Here is a 26,677-nt window from a genome sequence, read left to right as displayed (position 1 = left end):
TTTCCTTATTCCCTATGGTTATTAATGCTGAATAAAAGATAAAATTTCTGTACTTAACTGGCACATAATTAAGAAAATAGAGAATCCTGGAATTATTTAATGTCATTTTCTCCTCAAACTTTATGTTTATATGCCTAGAAGTGATCAAAACTTAATCCATAGGGTTTGAGCTTTTCAGATTATAATATTTGTTATAATACTTGCCTCATTAATAGTGAGTACTTTTGTAGGATCTGTGTTGATTTTCTGTAGCTAGATTTTACTTCTGTTATACCAAGCTTTGGGCTTAAAAAATAAATGCTCTAGCATTTTTTTTCACAGGAAGTTTGCATATTAGCCATGAACATATAGCAAGGACTGGAAAGCAACAGGAGAAGCAAGAAAAATTATGAAAGCAAGATTTGGTCATTTCCCAGAAAAAAAGAATCTCTGACAGCATCTTCAGTTTTTCCAGCTTCTGAAGTTTATAACACCTGATTCAATTTTGACAGCACTTTTCCAATTAAAGCCTGAAGAATTCCAGGCAAAGAAATGCCTTTTTCATTGCTCCTTCAATCTGCCTACTGCCATACAGGTGCAAAAAAATAAAAGGTGGGGATGAGTCTGGCAAGGAGGAGTAAAACTGTTATATTTGTCTATCATCAGCATGCAATTTGTATAAAAACACTCTATTTCCAGCCTTGGGCTTTAATCTGTGGGAGTGAAAACAATATTCATAATGCAAACAAACATGGATTTAGATTCCAGACTCCTGGCTCACAGTTAACTTACCTTTTCACTTTCTGTATCTAAGGCTGACGTAGCTTCATCCAGTAGCAGAATGTGGGGCTGGCGTACAAGAGCCCGGGCAATAGCAATACGTTGTTTCTGACCACCAGAAAGCTGAGTTCCCTTGTCTCCTACACGGGTATTGTATTTCTAGAAACAATATATTAAGTTCAGATTATGAATATAAATAAGTTCTGAAGTGTACTTAAGCATATCAACCCTGACACCAGCCACTCATAAACTGCATATTCCATGCCAATAGCTCTCTGAAAACAGAAAAAAAAAAATCCATACAGAACTATTAAATAACAAAGCATGATGTCTACCTTAGGAAGTTCCCAAGTCATGCATTATGTAAAGTTGGATGAGAATTCAGTGGAAATGTGATTAAATGTTTGGCCCTTTTGAATATGTATTTGTAAATATTTGCTGGTCACTGCCTGGGACAAGATTTTGTGCATGGCAGACCTTTCATCTGACCAAGATGTTCATTCTTACAATTTTATGTGTTGGTCATCTATATATATATATATATATATATATATATATATATATGAAAGACCTTCTTAGTAATTTTTGACCTGTAGGAATAGTAGAAATTTAAATTCTGACTAGGTATAACTGTAAGAAATGCATAAGAAACTCATCAGTCTAGGGGAGTCTTGTACATATGCTTGAGATAAATAGAAGCTTAAAAGGAAATGTTTAACTCACTTAAAATAAACCACCCCACACTTCCAGCTCTCCATTAGATATAATTGTGGATTTTCTTCCCTAATACCTTAAATGTTCAGCTCTCTGCCTGACAATGGAGTTTCCCAGAGTGAAAATAAGTATTGCAAACACAATTAAGAAAGGGTAGGATTTGAAAATCAGTTTCAGATCTGTTTGCACCTCAGGGAATTATTGTACCCCAGGGAATCATATTATAAATGGACACAATTTTTCCCTGCCACAGTAGGTCACCTCCAGTTCTGAGAAGGAGAGAAAATGAATAACTTACATCTGGCAGTGATTCAATGAAGGAATGGATGTTGGCTTCTTTTGCTGCATGAACAATTTCCTCATGCGGCACCTCTCGACTGTTATCCCCATATGCGATGTTTTCAGCAATAGTGCAGTCAAACAGCATTGGTTCTTGTGAGACGATGCCAATCTGAGCTCTCAGCCACTGGATATTCAGTGTCTTTGAATTTTTGCCATCAAGAAGCTGAGAGATCAAACATTTTACATTTCAGTCATATGGCTATATGTGTGTTTGAGACCTAACTGTAAATTCATACACAGAAGCTGTGCAATTGCAGCTCTTTCCTTAGAGATACTGTATTGCAAGTTCACATAATCCCTTCCCCTCCTTCTCCTCTATGTTCCAAAATTTTCTAAGGGCTATTATATAAAAGTGAGGATAGTCCCTTCTGCTACTTCAGTCCTTTTCTTTGCTTCAAGATTTAATCCTGTTTTTGAAGACAGGGGAACACAGGATATGCTGAGGCAACTTCAGAGAACTCTGGGCAAAGCTCTTTAATTTCCTTCTTCCTTGGGAAAACTTTCCTGTTTTGCACATATATTCCCACTGAAGGAACAGATTGGCAGTAGTATTCCATTAAAATAAAGAACTGAGTTCATTCATTCACACACTTCTAAGTCCAGCCTCCAATCTTAAACTTAATTGTGATGTAATGCCTGAGAATGGACAAATTTACTTCTGGATTCCTTAACACATTATTTGCATCCAGTTTTCTTTATTGGCAACTCTGTCACACTTCTGCTACATTTGGCTGCTGAGTTGCTATCATTGTCTAATAGATAAATGATAAAAGATTTTTTTTTTTTTCCAGCTAGATCAGTTTCATAATTACACAAGTCATATCAACTTGGACACAAATATAACAGGACATTAAGAGGGCTGTTGTATCTGCACTAGAATCACCCGGTGCAGTGCTCAGGCTCTGGCTGAGTGACTTGATCAGCTGGGTAATTGCCCACTTCACAGTGTGGCTACTGGACAAGATTAATCTACTAATTCCACAGTTTGTGCTAGGACAGCCAATTCACAGCCAACATAATTGTTTTTCAAAAGAAAGAGACCATAATGAACCTGATTCAAAATGCACTGAAATCAGTGGGAGCATTTCTACATCTGAAGATGTAAAAGGGGAAAAAGAAGCTAGAAAGGAGAAATTTCTTTCAATTACATAGATATTTGCCACCTCTTTTCCTTAGAATTCCAATGGATTTGTAGGCTAATAAGGTTTCCTACTTGATGAGAAAAATTGCTGATGAAGCTAGAGGACTCAGTTATTATGCATTTTGGATCCATGATATCAAATAGCACAATTTTTAGGCATAGTTGCTCTCTTTACCAGACCCGCATAGTGCTCACTGTTGTGAACAGCTGTTTTTCCGGCACTCAGCTGAGACTGTGAATTTGTCCACCGTGTTTGCGGTTTCTATGTCAGAGATCTGTGCTTTTCTCTTCAGTAAATTATTGTTGGTCATTTATGGATACAAACATTGGTAATGACATTGCACTTGGCTAAAAATGCTTCTGGGGCACCTGTGCTGCTTCTTTCTACACATCAGTTTGCTACACTGGACCTGTATGGGCATTTCCAACCTTAAAAAAATATTGTCCATTGCATCTAGGCCTTATCTAAGCATTGCTTTATCTTTTGTGAATATCTCTGCAGAGCCAAGTTCTGAAATCCTTCTCATTCTCACCTAATTTGACCCAAAATATGTGGGTTCTTTTTCAAACAAAATCTCTGAGCACATTTATATCAAAGAGAAAAAGGCAACAAACAACACCATTATGTGAAAAAAATATGTAGAGTTGCTGAATAAGTAGGGTTGGAAACCTTAGATGTATTTTAAACCAAAACTACTAAAACTATTCACAATCTCTCACTTGGCAAGTGGGCATACTCTGAATAATGTTTCTGACAAGTCAAAATGATGATAAAAATTATTTTTGTCAATGTTTACTGTTTTAGGAAAAAACATAGATGACAAATTCTATTACTACATTATACAGAAGTAGATACATATATTTAATAACTTTTAAAGTATTCTTAACATAAAAACCTCATGAAATTTGCTCTGAATTCAAAGCCATCATTGGGCTGTGGATCAGGCATATTTTTACCACACAGATCTTGCTCTATTAATTCATTATAATGTGGGAAACTGGGACTTTTTCCTTTATATTATTTAACCACATTTAAATAAGGAACCCAAATGAGACACTGATTGTCTTTAACATTAAAAATATTTTTAAAATAAAACTAAAAAAAAAATCCATTATACTTAATCACATAAAACCAAATAAGCACACTCTTACTTAACATTTTGACATGTTCTTACAAAAATACTCACCATTTCTCCAGCGAGTGGATCATAAAATCTCTCAAGCAGCTGAACAACCGTGCTCTTTCCACAGCCACTGCTACCAACAAGAGCCAGAGTTTGTCCCTTTTCTACATTTAGATTCAAACCTTGGAGGATTTTGACTTCTGGTCGATTTGGGTAGTTAAATGCCACATCTTTGATTGTTATGTTTCCCCCACATGTTTCCTATAATTGAAACAGTATCATTGTTACGTCTTTAAGACAATTTGACAAATTAGTCAAATAGAATTGCAGAAGTCTCTTTTTTTTCCCTGCTGAAAATAGAATTTTGCATTTGCTGGAATGCTGACTTTAACTCTGTAGTCTAAATCTCTGCGAAGCTATAAAATCAAAGTACAGCACTGACCTATTTTAAAAATTGTCATAATTCTGCTGGTTGAGTTCCACACAAGTTGCACTTTTAACCAGGTTTTCAAAACAAATAACCTTTAGACAATGTGGGCAAAAGCTGGACTCATCATAGAGAACTTGGTCCATGTTGTGTTTGGATAGTGTCAAGATTACATTGAGATAGGGAAGTAATCAGGAGAGGAAATAACATTTTGGAGGAATTGAGAAAAGTACTGTCCATATTGTTGATAAATAATATCACCCATTACACATGGCTTACTTACAGGTTTCTCTCCATCCTCACTGTAACTATCTATTGAGGGTACTCTTTCAAACAGCAGAAACAAGTGAGCTGCTGACATCTTGGCTTTGGCATAGTCTGGAGCAAAAGAGCTGCTTTGTCCTAATGCCATTGCACCAAATACAACAGCTGAAAACACTCTATAAAAGAAATCAGGAAAAAAAGTAGACAGTGACAAAAAGGACAATGGAAATGACGCTGCAGTCAACTTTTTATTTTACTCAGATAAAAAAAGCGGACTAAACTTAAAAAGAATAAAGTATTAACCAACTATTGCTTCTTTAATTACTTATTTAGCTCCAGAAATTTGTTTGTATCTCTTTTAATTAAGTGGGACAAACAACCCTCCAATGGTTTTGTTACTTATTAGCACTAATTTCTTTAATTATTAATACTGGTTAACTATATTAAGTCTCAGCTGGGACTAGGAGGAAAGTGGTCAATGCAGGGTAAAATCGTTACTCTAATCCTGTTATATTGTTGCTGTGGTTCCTCTCTATGGTTCAACGGCCTCTGGGACCTAGTGATTAATTTTTAAGGCATCAATGAAAATAAGAAATCAAGCCTGTAACAAGGTGACAATAAAGAGTTAATTTGCTATCACAGCTCTGCCAGAAAAATTTGAAGGGTTCACAACACCAAAAAAGGTTGAAAAATACACTATTAGTGTTGTATGGTGAATGTACATGTGCCTTTACACAAGACTGGTATCAGAACCTGCTGTCCTCGGCTATTAATTCCTGCCACACAGCACAGGATTACACATCACTGCAAACTGGTAACTGACATGTGAGACCTCTTAGCCTGTTTTTAAGGCAAAGTAAAATAAATCCATTTACATGAATTTTTATCTTTTCAGACCTATATGAACTAATCTGGTTTATTCTGCATTTGAACAGCCTGGAAGATCTCACACAGTTTTATGTCAGACAATCCCTTCCAAGTCTAACAGAGCCAGTGGAAGCTCACTCCTCAGCTGGCTAGAGATGCTCAGAGAGCAGATGGGATGCAGGCACTTCCCAACAGCTTCTAGTTAAAATGGGTTCTCAACAAAAAAATTGGTACGGTTGGCCTTTCTTAGGTGTTGAGGTCACTGTTACCTATATTAGTAGAATCTCATTCTTTTCATACTGTTTTCCATAGGCCTGTATTGAGCTATTGCCTCTTAAATCAGAAATTATATTTCTTCTGAGTTTATATATGATCTAGAAGAATGGGACTTTAGTTATGATAAGGGCTCTTAGGTATTGCTATAAATGATTGGATAAACAGTAATTACAAACCCAAGCCAAGAATATGTTATAATTTCAAAACAATTCCTTTAATTTGTGTACAGTTTCTGCCCTTGAAAACTTAAAAAGTGCCCTTAGAGACAAGCACCTGTCTAAACTAAAAATAAAATGTTCCACCTGGCTATGGGTATGTACACAACTCCACATACTGTTCTTTCACTCATAGTTCATACTTTCATTTCCCACACAAAATTTATTCATTTAAGTGAACAAGCTTGTTATCAGAATATAATCTAAAACACTTCCGTTATCCTTCCCTTACAGTGAACAGCATCTACCTTATGGAATCCTGTTATCCATTTATTTAACATGTATTTTAGAGAAGATTTCAAATTTCAATGAAAAAACCTGATGTAGAAATAACGAAGATGATGATGATGACCTATTCTTAAAAAGATTTTTACTATAGTATTGTGCTTCATTGAACAGGTACATCTATGTTTTTTTTAGAATATACAGAGGACCTCGCAGTGACATGAACAATAAGATTGGTAAGAATAAACAAAGTGACATAAGTAGGATACTTTTTCAACCTCTGGAAAACATTATAGTCCCAAATAAATACAGAAAAGGAAATCCAAAATCAGGCCTACTTGAACAGCTCAGATTCTGTAGTCACCTAGAGAATGCACTTTGTAGTATGCTTTCATTATATTTAAGTACAGTAAAAGAATTTGCCTGTTTTCCCATAGCTTACCCAGTGGATTTATGATATCCCTAGCAGCAAACAAAGACCTTTATCGGGACTGATAGAAAAAAGCTTGCAAAAGAGATACTTACAAATACACGCTTTTATACTCCATGTATCCATTTACCACCAGATAGGCACCAAACCGGAAACAGCCAGCATAGGTAAAGAACATCATTGCTTGTGAAAGGGCAAAACAAATTCCAAATATATGTGCCTTCTTCACAGAATTTCTGTAAGAACAAATGTATATTTTCATAACAATGTGTGATCATACTGGAATCCTGCTTTGGAAAAAACAATAAATTGACTTCAGATGATACTATTACAAATGGGAAGTGCTTAAACATTACAACCCCTTGTCTCCTGTTAGACTGTGTCCTAGAGAAAGTTTGTTTTGTTTCTAGAATTCTGTTTACTTTCAAGAATACAGGTGCAGAAAAAGGTGACAGCTTAGCTGCTATGTATAGTTACTGTCTTACCATCTCATAGTTTGAGTGTTAAAACACTTTGCAGTTCAGTCCATGTTTACCATTTTGAAGATGTAAATAACACATTTAAAATTTACTATTGTATCATGTAAGAGGAAAAAAAACCAAGCAGAACTGTTAGCTCACCTTCCGCCAAAACAAAATCTTTGTGTCATTTTTCTTTACTTGCAATTTTATGTTAATCAAATAACAAACAGTTCGATATTAACACTTGAGAATATGATTCTTTTAAATTTAATCCATCAAAACTCCTCTTTCAAATAAGATTAAGCCTGCATGCATGGTGCAGAAATTAGATTTTGGATGATAAAACTATGTCTATAACTAAAAACAAGGCAGAGAGAAAATTTTCTATAACTGTGAATTCTACCAGAAAAAAAAAAGAAAATAATTTTATTGCTGCTATTGCAAAGTCAGAACCGAATGGTTCCTTCTAGAAAAACCACAATATAAACCAAACAAAAGCCAGATTCACAAGTGTGCTTTGTTTGATTAAGAGGCTGTTGTGACTTTTCTTTTACGTAGCTGATTTGTACATTAATCCAGTATAACAGAAGGCCTAAGCTCTATTTTTATAAAATAAAAACTTTGCCTAATCAGTGGGTTGACACCCACTGAAACATTAACTGAAAACCACATCCTCTCTTTTCCAAATTGCCCCACAGGGCAATAAGTTCTTAATTATACTAGAACAACGTTAAGATAGAAGCCTTGGAGCAATCCTATCAACGTCAACCTGGAGAACGGTTGGGCATTTTCCTGCAAGGTGTGAGATATGGACTCAAAACACAGCAGCTTGAGAAGAAAGCTAAAGGAATGTCTTTCACATCCTGCACTATGCTCTAAGCACTCAGTTATTATGGGGGATGTATTAGTTGCACTCCTAATTGTCTCCTGTCATATTTGGGTACATATGCAGTCATTTATTTTACTTTTCTCATGGATGTCGGAGAATGAAACATTTCATTCTACAACAAATAAAACTTTAATTAACACTATCTTTTTATTTTTTTACTTTAAGACTTTTAAATTTTGCTTTAGTCCAGACAGATTTATATTCCTTTTCTTTCCCCCACAAACCAATGAATTAAAAAAAATTCAAATGTTTTCGATCCCATTCATACTTTCAAAAATGGTATAATGCAATATTCAATTCACATTAAAAAGTTTTTAATTAAATATCTGAAACACTGAAAGTGGAAGGTTAGATTAGAAGACTTCCAAACCTGACTTCAAACTAATACTTTTCCAAACCAAGTAACATTGCAATAGAAAATACCATTATTATCACAGGAAATCAAATCAAAGAACAAAAATGTTGACTGGTGGTTGCATCTGTTAATTAAAAATATACAAAATATTTATATTAATTCTGAGGTAATTAAATTACACATTAAATCATTCACAGAAACAAAATAAAATCAACATTAGTCCAAGTAGATGTTTGTAATTTATTTTATAATTTAAATATAGATTTATTTTTTTAGCTTAGTTGTTTTTATTATACCTGTATGGTACATGCAGATGTTCTCCGTACATCAACTCAAATTTTTTTTCTCGGGTCAAACTAACAACAGTTCTAATATTTTCTATGGCTTCTGTGGCAATCTGCAATATAAACACAAACGTTTTAATCAAAAGTTAAGATTATGTTGCGATTCCTTATTCTAAACTAATAAAAAGAGTCTGCTGGGATATATTTTATATTTTTTTATAATTCTTATAAAAATCATTGACCTTTTGATCTCAAAAGTAAGCATATTGCATTTTTCTTTTTATGACAGTGAGATTTTCTGATGATGCTCAGAATTTTATGTCAAGACCTCTTTAATGTCCTTCAAATAAGTAGTGAAAAGACATTAGACAACAGTGACAATTATGGAGAAATTCTATACGAAAAATGGCAATTTAGCATTCCATTTCCAGTCCACTGAATTTGGGCTATAATCAGAATGTCCGGGTTACTTATGTTCCTAGAGCCTAACTTAGATCTCAGCAATTAATACTTGATCTGATCAATAATATCTTCTTAAAGCTTGCAGATTCTTTAGCTTTGAATCATCTGTGTATACAAGGGTACTAGTAACATTTGAAGGTGGTAGACGCATGCCTACGTGGGAGCAACTGCAAGCCTTTCATGTAGTCTGTTAGGTCTGTGTAAGTGCCCACAAAGTCTTCCTCAACAACCACACAGTGGAGCTAGGAGCCTGTATGCTCAATTCAGTCCATATGCGTTGTAGAAGATGATGATGCTTAGAGATGGCCAACAGAAAACACAGTCACATCCCTTTAGAAACTGGAGCTAGTGCTGTACCTTCTGTTCACCTCTGGTTGAAACACTGGGCTTGAGTCCATGACCTACACTGTGCCTGCAGTGAAGTATGTGGTAGGTTGGGTGTTCCAGTTGGCCTCAACTGCTGTTGCTCTGGGAGAGCAGGGGTTCCCACACATACTGCATTATACTTGACAATCCCATAGGGATGGATGGCTTCTATTTCCTAATGCATCTCGAATAGTATTAAACACCTATATGTAGGCTCTATTCAGTTGCCAACTAGTCTCATTTCTAAGGATGGGTATGGAGCAGGAGAGCTCACTTATGAGCATAGATACTGTACAAATGCACATAATAAGTCTGTTCATAACTCAGAGAACTGTACATACAAGAAAGTATACATTACCAGGAAATTCATATGGACAATGCCAAAAATAACATAGGTAGACTTTTGTAGACCTCGTCTATAAATGAACCTCATGGCTTCAAGATCACTTTGCTGAAATACACATTTCATGCTTTATGCTTTTAGTCTAAGGAAGACCATAAAGTAAGGTCAAGGGAAAATATAACGAAAGGAAAGTATATCTAAGCAAAAGACTCAAGAATGAGTGAACTTTTCATCTTAATAACTAGAACTGGTCACGGGGTACAAGATCACAGTGCTGTAGATAAGGTATAAATCTGAAACTAACTATTAGATGGTATCTGCCTGAAAAAGAAATCAAGTACCCTGCTTGCATATTTATATTCATGCACATTTAGATTATAAAATAAGGGCTTTACATAGTGATGGTGTTTTTTCAGTACTGAACTCCTATTTATGCCTGGGTTTTTCCCATAGGTGTAATGAGTCTCTGATTCTTTGCATCTAAATATTTGAACTTGGGGAGAGTTTGTTTGTTTGTTTGTTTCCTTTTTGTTCCCAAGAGACTGGCAATGTTTTTTAACATCCTAAAACTTATACAAGTTCAATCTTAACATTCTTCTATATTTTAATTTCAGAAAGCATAGAATAGCTCCTTTACGTAATATTGTTACTGCATTTGGTGTATCACATGGCTTATATTTTCCATAAAGCTTCTTGAAAACCAGTGCTTTGGAACAGTGTGCTTCTGTGGACCTAGTTCCTTGAGCTCCCTCTTTTTCCAGCTCATGGCTACAAGTCAGAAAACTCCCTGTTCTGCACAAAGCTTTCTGAACAGACTTACACAAAAAGCAGGAGAGAAGGTTCAGGGAGAAGCATGAGCACTTCTAATAAGTTACTGTACTACAACAGGCCTTTCAGTCTCGCTTCATTGCCTGGTTATATCATGGACAATGTTATTCTGTGAGTTACTGAAAAACACTTAAGAGACAATGCAGTCATTGGTCATAGCCAGCATGGGTTCACAAGGGGAAAGTCTTGTTTAACTAATTAAATTTCCTTTTATAATGAGGTCATCCACCTAGCTGACCAAGGGAAGCCAGTAAATGTGGGTTTTTTAAAATTTTAGCAAAGCTTCTGATACTGTCTCTCACACTGTCCTTCTGGACATAATGTCCAGTATCCATCTAGACAAACCCATAATATGCTGGGTGAACAATTGTCTGATGGTTCAGGCTCAAAGAGTTACAGTAAACGGGGTTATTTCAAGCTGGCAGCCAGTCACTAGTGGTGCTCCGCAGGGCTCAATTTTATGGTCAGTATTCCTTAATGTTGTTATAAATCTGTTATGATCTGGATGCAGGAGTCCAATGTACACTATGTAAGTTTGGCGATGATACTAAATTAGGAGGAGCTGTGGACTCCCTCGAGGGTAGAGAGGCCTTATGGAGAGATTTGGGTAGGCTAGAGAGCTGGGCAATTACCAACTGTATGGAATTTAACAATAGCTAGTGCCAGATTCTGCACCTGGGACAGAGTAATGCTAATTATACATACAACTCAGGAGGTGAGAGATTGGAGAGAAGCCCCACAGAAAGAGATCTGGAGGTTTAGGTTGATATTTTAGCAAGTTGAATATGAGTCAACAGTGTGCCCTGGCAGCCAAAAGGGCCAGACACATCTTAAGGTGCATCAAGCCCAGCATAGCCAGCTGGTTGAGGGAGGAGATTGACACACTCTACACTGCACTGGTTCAGCCCCACCTTGAGTTCTGAATGCAGTTTTGGGGGCCTCAATATAAGAAGGACATCAAACTGTGTGTCCGGAGCAGGGTGACCAAGATGGTGAAAGGTTTCAAGGACAGGACTTATGAGGAGCGGCTGAGGTCACTTGGTTTGTTCAGCTTAGGGAAAAGAATGTTGAGGGATGACTTCATTGCAGTCTACAACTTCCTCACGAGAGGCAGCAGAGAGGGAGATGCTGATCTTCTCTCTGGTGACCAGTGATAGGACACAATGAAATGGTATGAAACTTCATCACGGGAAGTTCAGATTGGACATTAGGAAATGGCTCTTCACGAAGAGGATGGTCTGTCACTGGAGCAGGCTCCTCAGGGAAGTGGTCATGGAATCAGGCCTGTCAGAGTTCAAGAAGTGTCTGGACAACACTCTTAGTCATATGGTTTATTTTTAGGTAGTCCTGTGAGGAGCATGGAGTCAGGCTCGGTGATACTCATGGGTTCCTTCTAATGGAAGATATTCTATGATTCTGATTATCTGAACAAAATGAAAGCCTATTCTGAAAGGTGATCCTGTATATTATGTCTTCTAGGACACCAGAGTTATGGCAATTCACCACACAGTTCAAATGCCTACAGTTTAAAACAGAAAAATGACCTCCATACCCTTCTACTTTTATCTAAGTTAAACCACAGACCTGAAAACATTTTTCTTCATAAACTGTTACCCAATATTTTTAAACTGTGGTCCTGTTATCTTTGTTCTAAAATATAGGGATATAATTATAGCCTCAGTAATGTTTGTGAAACTGTTTGAAAATTTGCACAATAATTGACTAACTCATTGATTTGAATGCAATACACAATATTAATGATAACAAAGAAATGAAATAGATTTTGTTCTTCTTAGTTATATTGTACTACTCAAAGGAGTAGTTGGGTTTTTTTGTTAGTAATGTACATTCAGCAACACTTTGCAGAAAGCAAATTTTCCAGGTAGAAACCCATTGTCACTGAAGAAAACTGATTTTTAAAAAATTTGTAACTGAATAAAATGCCCATAGTCTAGTGCTTGCTTGGGTGGCCTTAAGAGAGGAAACTCATATAATGCCAAGAAAATAAAGTATTTTCTCAAACTTTGCAAAAAACTGATAAATTTTTGTAACACCTATGCTAATTCTTCACAATCTGCTGCATTAAGAAGGTCTCTAATGCCTATCCCAAGAACTGACAACTTTTTCCTGCTGTATCTTACAATAAAACAATATGAAATAAATGTTTAACCGTTAGAAAGAAGAAGCAGAAGAAATGTAGCCAGTTGAAAGGAAAAGCAACCTTTGGCTTGCACAAAAAAGCCCATGGAAAGATCATTACACAAAATTTCCTGTGGACTTAGAGGGACAAAAATGTTTTCCAGCAACTTTATTTACAGACATTATGAAAGAAAATAAAACTAATTTAGTAAATAGGAGTTAGTGGGCCTGGGGGGTGTTCAGATCCATATTAAGACACATGAATCTAGGTGTCTAAGCTACCCATGTAGTCAATGGATACCTATTAAATAAAACTAAAAAAGCAATTCAGTTGCCTAGGCACTATGTGCCTACCTAGTCTCTTTCTCCAGGATCATCAGCTGGAGTGCGAAGGACTCCAATTCCGTTGCCCACATGCAGGTGGTTTGTGCCATTGGAGATGCTCTAGGATACTCAAAACGTTTGGGTAAGGTATGGCAGATATGACATAGAACACAGAGTAGTCCATACCCTTCTGAAACGGCAGCTGGTGCCCACCCACACTACGGCATCTCCATTAACTAGAAGGGGACATTAGACTGCTACCATATGTACAGACATATACTTTTAAACACCACATCTGAAGATTAATACCATTCTTTATGTGTTCGGCCGTAGAGAAATCATTTTCTTCTCAACAGCTTTTAAAACCAGTAGGACATAGGAAGGGGTTTTAGAAAAGTTTTACCTTGAATAAAGCAATATCTGGGAAGTGGTGAAATAGTTGTTCTGTTCCAAAAGGAATTTTGGAATGAAGTTACAATAAATGCTTTCATCTAATTTCTTAAACAAGAGTCTAGCCATCTTGCTTTTCGGTTCTCATCTTTCTCTTCCACTCAAGAAATAAAGGGCAAACAGATTCAGAAAACAGTGGATATATACATATTATCCCTGCAAATATCAACAAGACAAAAGAGAAAAAAAGGGAAAAAGGAGCAGTATAATATATCTAAAATAGATGCCATGCCAAGAAGGAATGACAGAAAAGAAAAAAGAGAATGCCAAAATGAATAGGGTTGCAAAATAAGGAAAATGGAGATGATCAGAACAGGAGGGAGAAAAGAATATGCCTGAATAGTGCTTAGCACATTCTGGGGTATAAAAATTATAAAAATAAATATCAGTTAATAACATAAGTCTTCAATTATTACTGAGGAGGTGTTATGCTCTGTAGGTCTATTAGTGTTAACTACACAGAGTCTGGCTGTCTCTGGAAATTAAATATTATGACATGCTTTGTATTTTCAAGTAGTACATCCATCAACAATGCTTTGGTCAGAAATAGATGAACTTCTTTAGACCCACCTTTCCTGCAACTTCCAGCTCTTCTTTATCTTTTTTAGCATGCCCAGCCAACATCTTCATTTCAATCATTCCAGCCACTGCCACAATTGGCACAACAGCTAGAAGTAGCAGAGTCAGCTGCCAGCCATAAACTAATGATATAATAATTCCAGTCCCCAGGTTAGCTACGTTTTGGGCAATAAATGCCAGTCTCGTACCAGTTGCCTGGAGGAAGAAAAAAGGACATTTATTGCCAAAGCAACTGCATCTTAAATAAGGAAAGCATTTCCTATAATAGTCCTGATTCTCAAAACACTATTCAGAAACTTTTAACCCTGTTTTGCTGTTTTTAAAAATTGGAGTTTCTTAGATGATTTAGTAAAAAATTATCCCTGTATTCTGATTACATGTTTGCACTGCAATTTGTAAATTCTGCTCTTGAAGCTGAACAGACTTTAAGTATACCACATATTTATGCATAAGCTGCAACTTCACTACACACTAAAACAAATACGAAAAATTCCCAAACAAAATTTTACTTACTCCTTTGACTTGTGAGGCGTCATTAGCAAGTCTTGTAGTTAATGCTCCAGTGCTATTTTTCGAATTATCAAACCAGCCCATGTCCTACAATGAGAAACATTTTTCTTAGGACCGGTTTTTGGACATTTCAGATAAACTGCAAAGTAAAACTGAGGCCTACCTAATATAACTGCCAAAAGACTGGGTGTGTGGCAGTGCATTGGTTCTGAATATTTAGTTAATTCTAATTCCTTCATTGCACAATGAATATTTTTAGAAAAAGTGTATGTTTGTGGGTGATCTGATGTGTCACTGCTGAGGAGGAAGGAGAGCAGCCTGGGGGATTCTCAAAACCAAAATCTACCCTCCTCACTGCTGCTGAATCTGCATCCCCTTGAAGGAGATGACTCTTCAGTCACACTCCTTCACAATTGCACAACTGTTTGAGGATGAATTAAGCGTAAAGCAGTTTTAAGTTAAGAACTCCCAATTCATTGCTTTGTTTCTCCCCAGACTGAAGAGGCTTAAAGGCTAATAAGCCTTTAAGCTCCCCAAGCAAACAAAGAAGAAAAACAAAACAAACTGGTCTATCTGACCAAAGTCAGTTGTTGGGGTCAGGTATACATTTTATAATTTATTCACCACGTGACCCAATATCTAATTTAAACTTTCATGTGTAATATGCATTGAATGAAGACCTGGTGATGTAGTACAGGCAAGATTGCTCTTTCATTAGGTTTTCAGTGAGGCTGATCTAAAAATAATAGTTCTTCAGATTACAACAGTTTTCTGTCCACATTTCAAACAGTCATGTTCGCATTAATCAAATTCTGTCTACTTGTAGCTTTATGTGCACGACATAAAACCACAGAAACATCATATTGTATATTTGAAAATCTAAAATACTTATCCTGAAATCATGCAAGATTAAGGCCAATTTAGATAACGACATGAATTACTTAAAAACACTACAATATATTTACATTTTAATTCTCTGAAAGTGGCTTTAGATTTAAGTATATAATCTCACTATTGTATTAACAAGCAACAACTATATATTTTGGAACTCTTTGATAAATAAATAAAACATAATGGTATATATTACAATTTAAATCAGACATCTGAAATAAGAGTTACAATGTAAGCTGCATTGTATTGCATTTCTTCAGGGGAGAAAGGACATCAAGAAAGCAAAGCACACAAATGAACACATAATGGGATACTGTTGGTGCACATCAATTTGTCAGGCTATAGTAACTCAGTTGTAAATCCAAGTCTTTGCAAGGAGTACATAAAAGGCTCTTCTACTTGTATCAATTTAAGACTTTCCCTCTAAAGATACCTTGCTTAGACAAGTCATAATATGATAGAATAATGCAGAATGCAATTATTTTATAATATCTATACAAATAATTATGTTTAAAAGCCTGGAAATAAAAATCTTTATTATCTTTACCTGTCTCAGCATTGCTTTAAATGCCATGAATCGAAGCCTCATTGTAAGAATTTCTCCAGCTTTGCCGAATGCAAACCCCTATTTTAGAAAAGGTACAACGTTTAGGATACTATTCCAATTTTTGTGTTTATTCAATAAATATTTTAGATACCTTGTCTACAGTGTCAAACTACAAAATATTGCAGTCCTGATTGCACAAAGCAAATGTAAAACCAGGTATAATAGTCATAGGTAGTAGGTTCACAGTACAGACATTCAAAATTTTCTCAAAAAAATACATAGAGCATAGCAATATTTCCCAGCACTGATTCACCAGCGTGCTTCGGGGAAAAGATGATCACTAATCAACCACTTGACTTCATTTGTATGAGTTTACTTAAGTCAGATTTAAACAAATGGTTTTTCAGCCACTTGTTTTAAGTTAAAGACTTCATAAGGCAATCTGGGTTCATTGAAGTCGAATGTACATTTCCCATTAACTCAAACAGAATTAAGATTTCTTCCCTGGAATCCTAACACAAACTGACATAAGTATCAGCAGTAATACATAAGTGATGTTTCATAATGAATTTGACATAGTTTTAGTCAGATATATGAATCAATCTAACAAGATACAAAAAGGAATATGTTGATTAAATCTTCAGGAAGGTACACTCTCCCTATGTGTTAGTATGACATCAGTGTTTATGGTGTGTTTAACTTACTACCACCTTTATGTGATTACAAATGTTAATTGTTTGGAATGTACATTTGGGAAATTGAACACTCTTAAAATACAAACCACAGATGCAATTGTACTATGTGATACTAAGAAAAATCATTCTGGCATATTCCACTCAGCAAATATTTCTCAGTTAACTTTGATCATTATCTTTGCTGTTCTCCCATACTGTCAGTAAATTTGCATAAGTATGTGACTTAGCAAAAATCACAAAATAACATCAGAGAATGGGCAGTATATAAAGAAATTACAAGAATAGTTAGAATTCTTTTCATTCTCACTAATTTGGGAGTGTTACATCTCAATGAACTCTTCCCACTCACATTTAAAGCATTACCTGAACATTTATAAATTGAGCAAACCTGTTGCAGCCATCTACAGCTCAGTGTTCCATATTCAAGGCCTTCTTGCATGCATGTGCAATAAGACAATTCCATAAATTAACCAGAAGGCTTTTGCAAGAGACTGTTTATGCTGTTGTCCCAAGTGTGCTTTATTATTTCACTGTGTAGTCTTGCTTAATGGGTAACAGTATACAAGCATATTCAGAAATTATAGACCAGACAACATATGAAATTACTTAAATGTCAAAGTTTGCATTTACATACAGTTTGCACTGTACGATTGCAACCTTTTTTTTTTTTTTTTATTTTAAGTGTGGCACTGTTGTATAAGTTAGATACATATAAGAATTAGGGTAAAGTTAAAATACTTTTTTTTAAAGTTGAGATGGCTATAGAGATCAGTGAGAACAGGGGATGGGGTATTACTGTTCAACCACTAGTATTTAAGCAGGAGGAGATGAATATCAGCATGATGGGTGTTACTTGAGGAACTGGGCCTGTGAATCTTGTGAATCTCTGTGGGGGCTCACATAAGATAAGTAAGGGGTTAGAGAAGTAAAAAAATAGAAGAGCTAAGGCAGGAGATTGGCTGATTTGCAATTCCTAACATTCAAAGGGAAGGGCTTGAGAGTGAGAAGAGAGTGGTACAGTGTAAAGGCTGGAGGGGGTGGCTGTGAGATGGCAATGGAAAAAAAGAGTGAGAGAATCCAGAGCTCCATGCTGAGATATGTTTGACTGCTGAAGAAGAAATTAAGTTCTGAAGTGAAGAGTCAGAATAGGTTGGAAGGTTTCTAACACATGAGGAACTTTAGGTCAAAAAAGATTCAATTCAGCACAAGGCACATCCACAACCATAGATGTGGGTTCTGGCTTGAGTTTGAGACATGTATTAAGAAGACATACATTTTGAGTATATTTCAGATCTGGTTTCTAAAACATGATGAACAATTATAGTAAAGCTAAAATAACAAGACATACCTGGAAAAAGAAAGTAAAAAAGGAAACAATCCCAAGTACTAAAAACAGCACTGAATACAAGTTGCCCTTTTCTCTTACAATGGTCTTGTCGGCTTCTGAAAAAATCTATAAAATAATATTTAAACCAACATTTTTAATGAACTAATAATCTAAAATACTCCCATCTTTCTCAATAACAATGTTTGACAATCATTTGCATTCATATAAAATTTAAGCATATGTCACATATGATTATAGGTATAACAAGCAAATTTCAGGTTGTAGCAAGATTTTTAGGATTTTGTAAATTTCACATAATTCTTCAGATTTTTGTAAAAGTGCTTCATACAATCCTCAGCTTCACTATACAGTGATTGTTTAAGACCTGGTTTTAATACAAATAGAATTTGTAATAAAATCTAATATTAAGTATTATAAATAAATTAATATTAATATAAATAAATTTTGCTTCATAGTTTTTTTGCATATTTCATTTTCACTTACCCCTATAATTTCTGAAAATATTATTGAAAATGCAGGTTGCATAGCTCCATTGATAATTGCACAAAAAGTTCCAGCTACAAAGTATGGCCATTCCGTTTTGTTCAGCTTCAGAATTTTAAAAAATGAAGCTGCAGGTAATTCTTCATCCTAAAAAAATGGTAATTCTGTTAGGACAAACATGTATGTATTTGGAGAAATATCCAGAAAATGAGAAATTAAAAGTCAGTTTCCTACTCCCAGAATCTACTCAGGGGAAGTCAAAACGTATACTTTTTAATGTCATGAAAATTAACTGACTGTACATTTCTTTTTATTATTTTAATACAAGGAAGAAAGAGCTGTTATAATATATCTACAGCTCTTGTCATCATATTTTAGTTTCTCATTTTCATTGATTGGTATTGCTCAATGCTGACTAAACTCTTCCTTCTGGGTATATTGCTGTGTGCAATCCATGACTAGATTAATGCAAGCAAATATGAATGCAAGTGTTGTAAGAGTTATATGCCGGGGAAAAACTTCTGTTTCTGATCCAAAAATTAATGTTTAACCTTTATAGACTATGTTGGTATGGTATGTAAGTATATGTAAGTATATTTATTTTACAGCAAATTGATTTTCAAGAATCAACTCATCCTTGTTATAGATTATTAAAATCCCATTTTATTTGCATAATCACTCATGGTGAGAATAACAAAATTCACCCCATCAAATGCCTCCTTCTTGTACTTTTCTAGAGCAGGAGGATTAATTTAATTTTAACATACCTTGTTGAAAGGAGTCAAAGTTCACTAACAGCTCTGCAAAAATACTTACAGGTGAACTCTTTTTCTCATCAGAATCGTCATTCTCTGCTCCTGGATTTTTCATGCTTCTCCGAGTTGATCGTCTTCTCAATCCTTTTGGTAAGGATTCTTGAAATTCTGGTTTAAATTCACTAGTTGTGACACTAAATGCATTCTCATTATTTTCTGATGATGGAACTTCAGCTTCTATTGCCTACAATAGGGAAGAACATGATGCTAAGATTAATTACGCATATATTACTTTGAACTTTCAAAATTATGAAGTAATCAAGGGAAACATAACTTGTTTCAGTGAAAAGAGATATGAGGAAAACTATATATAATACTATAAAGCAGATATGAACATCTGTATTATACTTGAGCACATCTCTGTCTTCAAAGCTTGATTCATGTATAAGAGTACCCCACCTCTCAAGAAAATACTTATACTCAGTGCAGGGCAGGGGAGGGGAAGTACTTCATCTTTTTAAATGTATTAACTTGTAACAGAGTTTTAAATTGAGAGTGAACCATTTGCACTCATGTTGGGATCTTTTTCAATGAGGTCTCAGTGGATATGCTGTTTGTCCACGAAGTGGGAAAAAACTACTCTTCTTTAGTGCAGAACACTGTTAACAGTTCTTGACTTTAAATGGATGGAACAAGTCAGGAAGAGATTTTGACTGAAAAATCTGAACAATCTGGAAAAGAACTCTACTTTTGGTGATAGTTTTGCCAGTCTCTTGACAGAATAAGTAAATGTCTACCCACCACTGAGGTATTTAATACTATCTGGATTCAAGGTTGCCTTCAATTTGTATTTATTTTTTTTTTTTTCCTCAGATAGTTTGTATTTCTTACTGCTTTTTGTACTGCTAATAAAAATTACTGGGTTTTGCTTTCTTTCAATTTTTTGGCATTTCCCCCTATTTTTAATTTTCTTTCTATTTTATTTTTTTCCATTATCAGTTTTGCTTGAATACAGAGTTACTTTGAATGTAAGGTGACCAGACGCATTCTCATAGTTATTTTATGAAGAAAAGTTTTAATTGGCCTAATTCTTCACTTTGCAACAAATAAGTTTCTGATATTTATATTAATTTCCAATATTTTTGTTTCTGGCTACATAACGCTAAAAGTATACTTATCTTTGCACTCAGCATACTTGGATTATTTTTCTGTTTCTTCTGTTCATTGGCATGTTTTTTTCTTTAGAAAGACATCCAGTATGAAGGATCATGACTAAACAGCTTAAAATATGCATGCTCTATTCTTCTTCAGCTACTGTATTTTACATTTTATTATAGGCTAAGAGAAAGCAATGAAATAGCAACTACTGTAGTAAGCTGCTCTACATGAAGTGCATCAAAGAAAAACATAAAAAAATCTTTTAAGTTCAAATCTCTAGAGGATTAAAAATGTACTATCCTAGGTTTAAATAGGTTTGGTATCTAAACTAGTGGTCTTGTCTCTTAGATTACTCTCCTGTCAAAGTTCACTTTTTTTTGCTGTTAACAAAATATGCTGCAGAACTCCCTGTACTTCTGATGGCATAAAGTAACTATAGGCATGGAATAGCATGTGAGGCTAGTGAGAAAGAAGTACCTGCATGTTAACGAGTTTGTAGTAGATTCCCTTTCTCTCAAGCAATTCAAAATGGTTCCCTTGTTCTGTGATAACTCCATTTTCGAAAACAGCTATAAGATCTGCATTTCGGACTGTTGACAGTCGATGAGCTACTACAACTGTGGTGCGTCCTTCCCTTGCCTAGAAAAAACAATATTTAACATCAGTATTTCTAAGTGTATTCAAAAGTTGATAGAATTTTACAAAGTTACGAACCTTAAAGTTTTAAAAATGCTGAAAGTTTTTATATTTAAGCCCATAATTGTTCATTTAAACCTTAAAATCTGTGAAGGACAGTTTATACTTAGAAGCATTAGAAAACATTTCACACAGACTTGTGAAAAATGTCAGCGTTTTATACTCTTAAATCATATCCAACTCAAGTAGCTTCACGGGAAATAAAATTCTTGTGACTGACAACAATATGCATGTCAATAAGACAAATAATTGCAGGGGATGGTGTTTATACCAAGAAAATGTGGATTTTAGCTTTATAATGATGAAAACATATTTCAATCTTCTCACTTGAAACAAGACTCTTCTCTGTAATGCCTGCAGGATCTAAAAATTCTCTGTAGAGAGACTATTTACCAAATCCAAGTTTACCTTTTTTGTTTTAAGGGTCTCTATTTCTCCCAGCTGTTTAAACAAATGTCTGGGAAAAAAGTAAATATTAGGCTCCTGCTTACCTGCTTCATTTTAGAACACTACTGACCTTGTCCAGTGCTGCCTGCACAACTGATTCACTCTCAGTATCCAAAGCTGATGTCGCCTCATCAAGCAGAAGAATTTTAGGATTGCGAACCAGAGCTCGGGCAATTGCTATTCTTTGCTTCTGGCCTCCACTCAGCTGTGCTCCTCTTTCTCCAACCACGGTTTCAAACTTCTACAAGACAACCACACACATTTCTGAAACACTCAGTGGCACAGACCTTCAACAAAAGAAAGGCAGTGAAAAGAAAATGCATATGGGTATTTGTAGCCCCGGCAGCATCCTCTCATTCCTCAAAAACGGTACAGTATAAACATCCACTTGGTTACACCCGCCTAATCATTTGTGTCCCTGGAATTCTCATAGTTCTTCAAATGCTCACCAAATCATGACCTAAAGTTGAAAAAATAATGTTATGCTCCAAAGTTAGGAGGAAACTCTGCACAGCTCTGCTTATTCACAGCTCCAGAGATAGCTTGCTCTGTTCCTGAGAATCTTTTCTAAGAACTATTTGAGACAAGGAGGTTGAGGAGAAATGACTTCAGCAGGACAGCTGCTTTGCTTACATGGGGTAGCTTCATAATGAAGTCATAAGCATTTGCTTCCTTGGTGGCTTTTTCAATCTCTTCCATGGTGACGTCCTCACGGCCATAACGAATATTTTCTGCAATAGTAGTAGCAAAGAGCACAGGCTCTTGATTCACCACACCAATAATCTCACGCAGATATCTTACATTTAGGGTCTTAATATTGTGTCCATCAATGGTAACCTAAACCAAAGAAAAAAGACAAAAACTGTTAGACCTAGGTGTTTTGGTGAAGGAACCTCTCACCCCAGGTCGGAACAAGGGCAAGGTGGCCAGAACTAGACTTCCAACGACTGTGACACACAGAGCAGTCATCTCACTTGTGGTACCTTACCGTGCCTTCCTTGGGATCGTAAAATCTCTGGATGAGCTGGACAGTTGTACTTTTCCCACAGCCACTGCCACCAACCAGGGCCACTGTCTGGCCACAGCTGACCTTGAGATTCAAGCCCTTCAGTATCTGTGCAAGTAAGAAAGGCAACCAAAACCATCAGAGTATGTAAAAATGTCAGTGTCAATGTGAAGAAACTCTAAAGACTACAATAAAATAGCCTTTATATTTATAGCAGAATCTGGTACAAATTAAAATCTATAAACACATGAGTTTAAATGTTGGATAACTGATGATTTCAGCTTAATTTTCTTCATATTTGCATCACAACTGGTCCAATATTAATGTATTATACAACATACTTCAGAGTTATCCATATAATGAACCAGTTCATATGACATGATAATAATAATATGATTAGTACTCATAATTATTATATTTAAAATATAATACAGGAACAATGTGATGCAATAATTCTGTATTATGTTGCCTCACCATGCAAAATACAGGAAAACTATTGTACAGTAAAAGTCATGGTTAAAAATGAGAGAATATGCTCTACATTGTTTTGGAGGGAAAGACATTTTAGTAATCTTGAAGTATCCTTTATTTTTCCCCTTTTCATTGGGATTGCTGATGGGGCTTCTTTACAAGTGACATTTCACTGCACAATAAACAACCTTTTTGTAATAGTCAAGCATAAAATACAGCATTTCACAACCATGGAAAAGACAAAGTTTTGCCCTCCTTTGGACTCTTACAGGGGGTAAATGTAGCTCTTCAGTGCCACGTAGCTGGCACTTTCAATAATATAACCTGTATTGGGCTGTGTAATGGGGCTGGAGAACAGGCACAGAGTTAGCATGTCCACACCATGTGTATTTAATTTTGCCCACCTTTCTGCTTATCCTGCTCACCTGAGTAGTGAGAAGGTACAACAACAGGAAAAAAAGGAATAAAGTGTTTTTGTTTCTACTTTACTTGACAAAAGGTGTACAGGAGTCTGCACATCTTTCACTGCTTTGTACAACTTCTGTGGTTGGAAATGTATATTGAAATTGAGAAAAACATATTTTTTGCTAATTAGCCTTCTGGAAGGACTAGCCTACAATGAACCATGCATAGCTAAATGTCAGCATCTGTATCATGGATAAGTGCATTTTTCCATTCTAAATGTACAGCCATGCACCGATATGCTCTAATACTCTCCCAGCGTACTTCCTAATACCTTGAAGCTCTGTGTCCTTGTCACCGTTTGTTTCTTCCTAAATTTCTACCCTCAGCGCTACCATTGCCTCTTCACCCTCAGTAGCAATATTTATCTGCTTTACAAGTAAAATGTATCTCACTGTTTAGGAACAAGAGGCATAGGCAAATTACAACTTTTAGTATGCCTTATTTTGCTATAGTATTTTTAGATCTAAACAAGAAATCCAACATAAGTAAGAACAACTGAAAATTTATGAAGCAGGCTTATTTAATCTTCTGGTCATAATGCTATTGATAATTTAGTTTATACCTTCTATAGAACAACTAAACAAATCTAATGTAAATAAAATAGCAAATAGAAGTTGATCTAAAACTTGTACATTACCACTGATTTTCCTGTACCAAAATAGAATCTATAACTAAATCCATTTAAGCTGTTTTTAACAACTTAAAGCAATCAGAGAACAGAGAGTAAGGACAGCAAATAAATCAGGCTAGTGAGATAGGAAGTAACTTGAAGTCTTAATTGTGCCTGTCTTTGCTGCGCTTAATCCCACTCAAGAGAAGAGTTAACTTGAAATTCAGGCAGATTAAATTTAGGCAGAGACAAACTACCCTGAGTTATTTGACATCCTTGTTTTTCTGTTTACTATGGTTTACTATAGTTGAAAAACTCAATAAATGCTTGGTGTGGCCTTAACTTCCTATAATTATTATCTCTGAAACCATGGGGAAGAAATCTCTATTTGTGTTGTACCTGTATAAACTTAGAAAATAATCCACTGAGTTGTTTTTTAATTTATATTTCTATATGAAGAAAAATGAAGCACATTCACTTCATTCACTTTCTTGATAGAAGGAAAAGCTATAATATGTAACATATTTAGGACTAAAAATGGCTTTAAAAGAAAGCTCTGTATCTTTTCTGCCTATCGAAAGTAAGAAAGATCCCTTTATCAAGGTCAGTAATTTTCCTTCAAGGAGGGAAGGAAATAGTTACATAGTGCAAAGACTTGGGGTAGATGCCTAAATTCAGATTCTGATAGCAATAAATCTTTAAGTTTTATTGCATAGCCACACTGACTATAGTTTTAGCCAGAAAATTATTCAGAAAACTTAAGGTTAAGCTAAGGTGTAAATAGTTCTAGCTAATTCACTGTGATGATGAGACAGTCTTATACAAATTAGAGAATCAACTTGGATTTGTTATGTTTTCAACAAAATTTTATAAATGTGACTTTTATTTCTTTTTCTAACAAATGATCCACATGTTTAACTGTAATATGTATACAGTTTCATTTACAGTACCTCAACATCTGGTCTGGATGGATAATTGAAGTAAACATTTTGGAATTCCACGTTCCCTTTAATGCAGTCTGGTTTGTAACCTGTTTCTGAATAACTGTCAATTTGAGGTTCCTGTGCAAAATAAAATAAATTAAAACAAACAAACTCATTTCTGAATGATTTTTTTCATAAAGAAGTCCTAGAGCACACCATTATTCTGCAGAGATATTAAATGTAATTTTAAAGTAATTTAGGTGAGATTTCTGAAACATGTAAATTGCACGATGTTTTGCTGGCTCATTGCTACGTTGATGATCTGCTCATGCAAGTATACATTTCTAATTTCTCTATTTAAGCTTTTGTGTGGATTTAGTACCTTGTCTTTAAGACTGTACCCACAGCTGGCCATAATTTGAGATTTATTTTACTGCGTGATGATTAACCTGAACAAATCATTGCTAATGAGCTGTTCATACACTGTTCATTTGTAGTTTGCCCTTTCTACTTAAAGAATTTGTGTGAGAAAGAACCAATCCACTGAAACACTAAGAAGAAACACTGGATTTGTTTCCATCCAGGGTGGGTCTAGAATTTGAAACATGTCTTAACAATAACCCAAAACATTCCATTTGCATGTCATAGAGCTTTATTAGCTAGTAAAATCACAGCTTCCCTGATTTCTGACTCTCTTGGCAACTGAAACACATATCTGGGTTCCAGGTTGTGTTTTATCGATTTGCTGACACACTAGTGGTGGTGACGCTGATACCTCAAAACATATGCTCATATACCTACATTGCTGTAATCTATATAGCACCATAGACATGCCCTTCATGATAAAAACATGAGAGGATACCTCCAACACCAAGTGATTCAGAGATCCAGTACTTTTAGCTTTGAAGAAAGAACTGATAACTCTAGAGGACAAACAGGAACTGACTAATAATAACACATTCGATCTGCTTTTTTGTTTCTATTTCTTCTTATTTTACACATTATTTACCCTTAATGACTTCATATCCATAATAGTGTCTGTACTTTAAAAAGAAGGGTCTCTCTGGTTTGAAATGAGAGTGATGGCGAAGATACTTACATTGTCTATTATATTAAAGATTACATAGGCAGCTCCTCTTGCAGCAGCAAATGCCTCTACACTTGGAGCAGTCTGTCCAATACTGAAAGCTCCAATCAATACAGAGAAAAAGACCTGAAAGAAATGTTTGTGGTGACATATATCAATTCTTATTTAAGCATAGAATTGCATTTATTTATTTACATTAGGTATCTTTGGGTCAGGAGGTTCTATGCTAATTAAGAGATGTCTAAGGAATCTAGAATTAAAGAAAAAAATGAAAGGGTCTCTCTTAAACAGAGAATAACATCAAGAAAATGGCTTTTAAGA

At 35.3% G+C, this 26,677-nt stretch overlaps 1 protein-coding gene across 6 annotated transcripts in view; it reads right to left on the bottom strand.

Annotated features, from left to right (window-relative positions):
- Positions 1 to 26,677, bottom strand: part of ABCB1 (ATP binding cassette subfamily B member 1) — a 55,590-nt gene that overhangs the window by 1,931 nt on the left and 26,982 nt on the right. For 5 of the 6 annotated variants that reach the window (XM_082045342.1, XM_082045344.1, XM_082045343.1 and 2 more), the window contains 18 exons: positions 26,369 to 26,482; positions 25,297 to 25,407; positions 22,783 to 22,908; positions 22,428 to 22,631; positions 21,865 to 22,035; positions 21,129 to 21,290; positions 19,555 to 19,737; positions 18,739 to 18,885; positions 18,256 to 18,360; positions 16,213 to 16,290; positions 14,778 to 14,861; positions 14,256 to 14,459; positions 8,786 to 8,886; positions 6,880 to 7,020; positions 4,791 to 4,947; positions 4,144 to 4,341; positions 1,772 to 1,978; positions 772 to 918 (listed from right to left, as the gene is read on the bottom strand). In XM_082045342.1, the coding sequence (XP_081901468.1) occupies positions 772 to 918; positions 1,772 to 1,978; positions 4,144 to 4,341; positions 4,791 to 4,947; positions 6,880 to 7,020; positions 8,786 to 8,886; positions 14,256 to 14,459; positions 14,778 to 14,861; positions 16,213 to 16,290; positions 18,256 to 18,360; positions 18,739 to 18,885; positions 19,555 to 19,737; positions 21,129 to 21,290; positions 21,865 to 22,035; positions 22,428 to 22,631; positions 22,783 to 22,908; positions 25,297 to 25,407; positions 26,369 to 26,482 (2,640 nt within the window). The remainder of the gene's footprint in view (positions 1 to 771; positions 919 to 1,771; positions 1,979 to 4,143; positions 4,342 to 4,790; positions 4,948 to 6,879; positions 7,021 to 8,785; positions 8,887 to 14,255; positions 14,460 to 14,777; positions 14,862 to 16,212; positions 16,291 to 18,255; positions 18,361 to 18,738; positions 18,886 to 19,554; positions 19,738 to 21,128; positions 21,291 to 21,864; positions 22,036 to 22,427; positions 22,632 to 22,782; positions 22,909 to 25,296; positions 25,408 to 26,368; positions 26,483 to 26,677) is intronic. The other variant, XM_082045347.1, reaches the window with a different exon arrangement.

The sequence above is a fragment of the Streptopelia decaocto genome (genome assembly GCF_964273445.1).
Source record: "Streptopelia decaocto genome assembly, chromosome: 2".
NCBI classification, from domain to species: domain Eukaryota; kingdom Metazoa; phylum Chordata; class Aves; order Columbiformes; family Columbidae; genus Streptopelia; species Streptopelia decaocto.
Note: the sequence above shows the minus strand (reverse complement) of the source record. Positions and strands in the feature narration are given on the sequence as shown.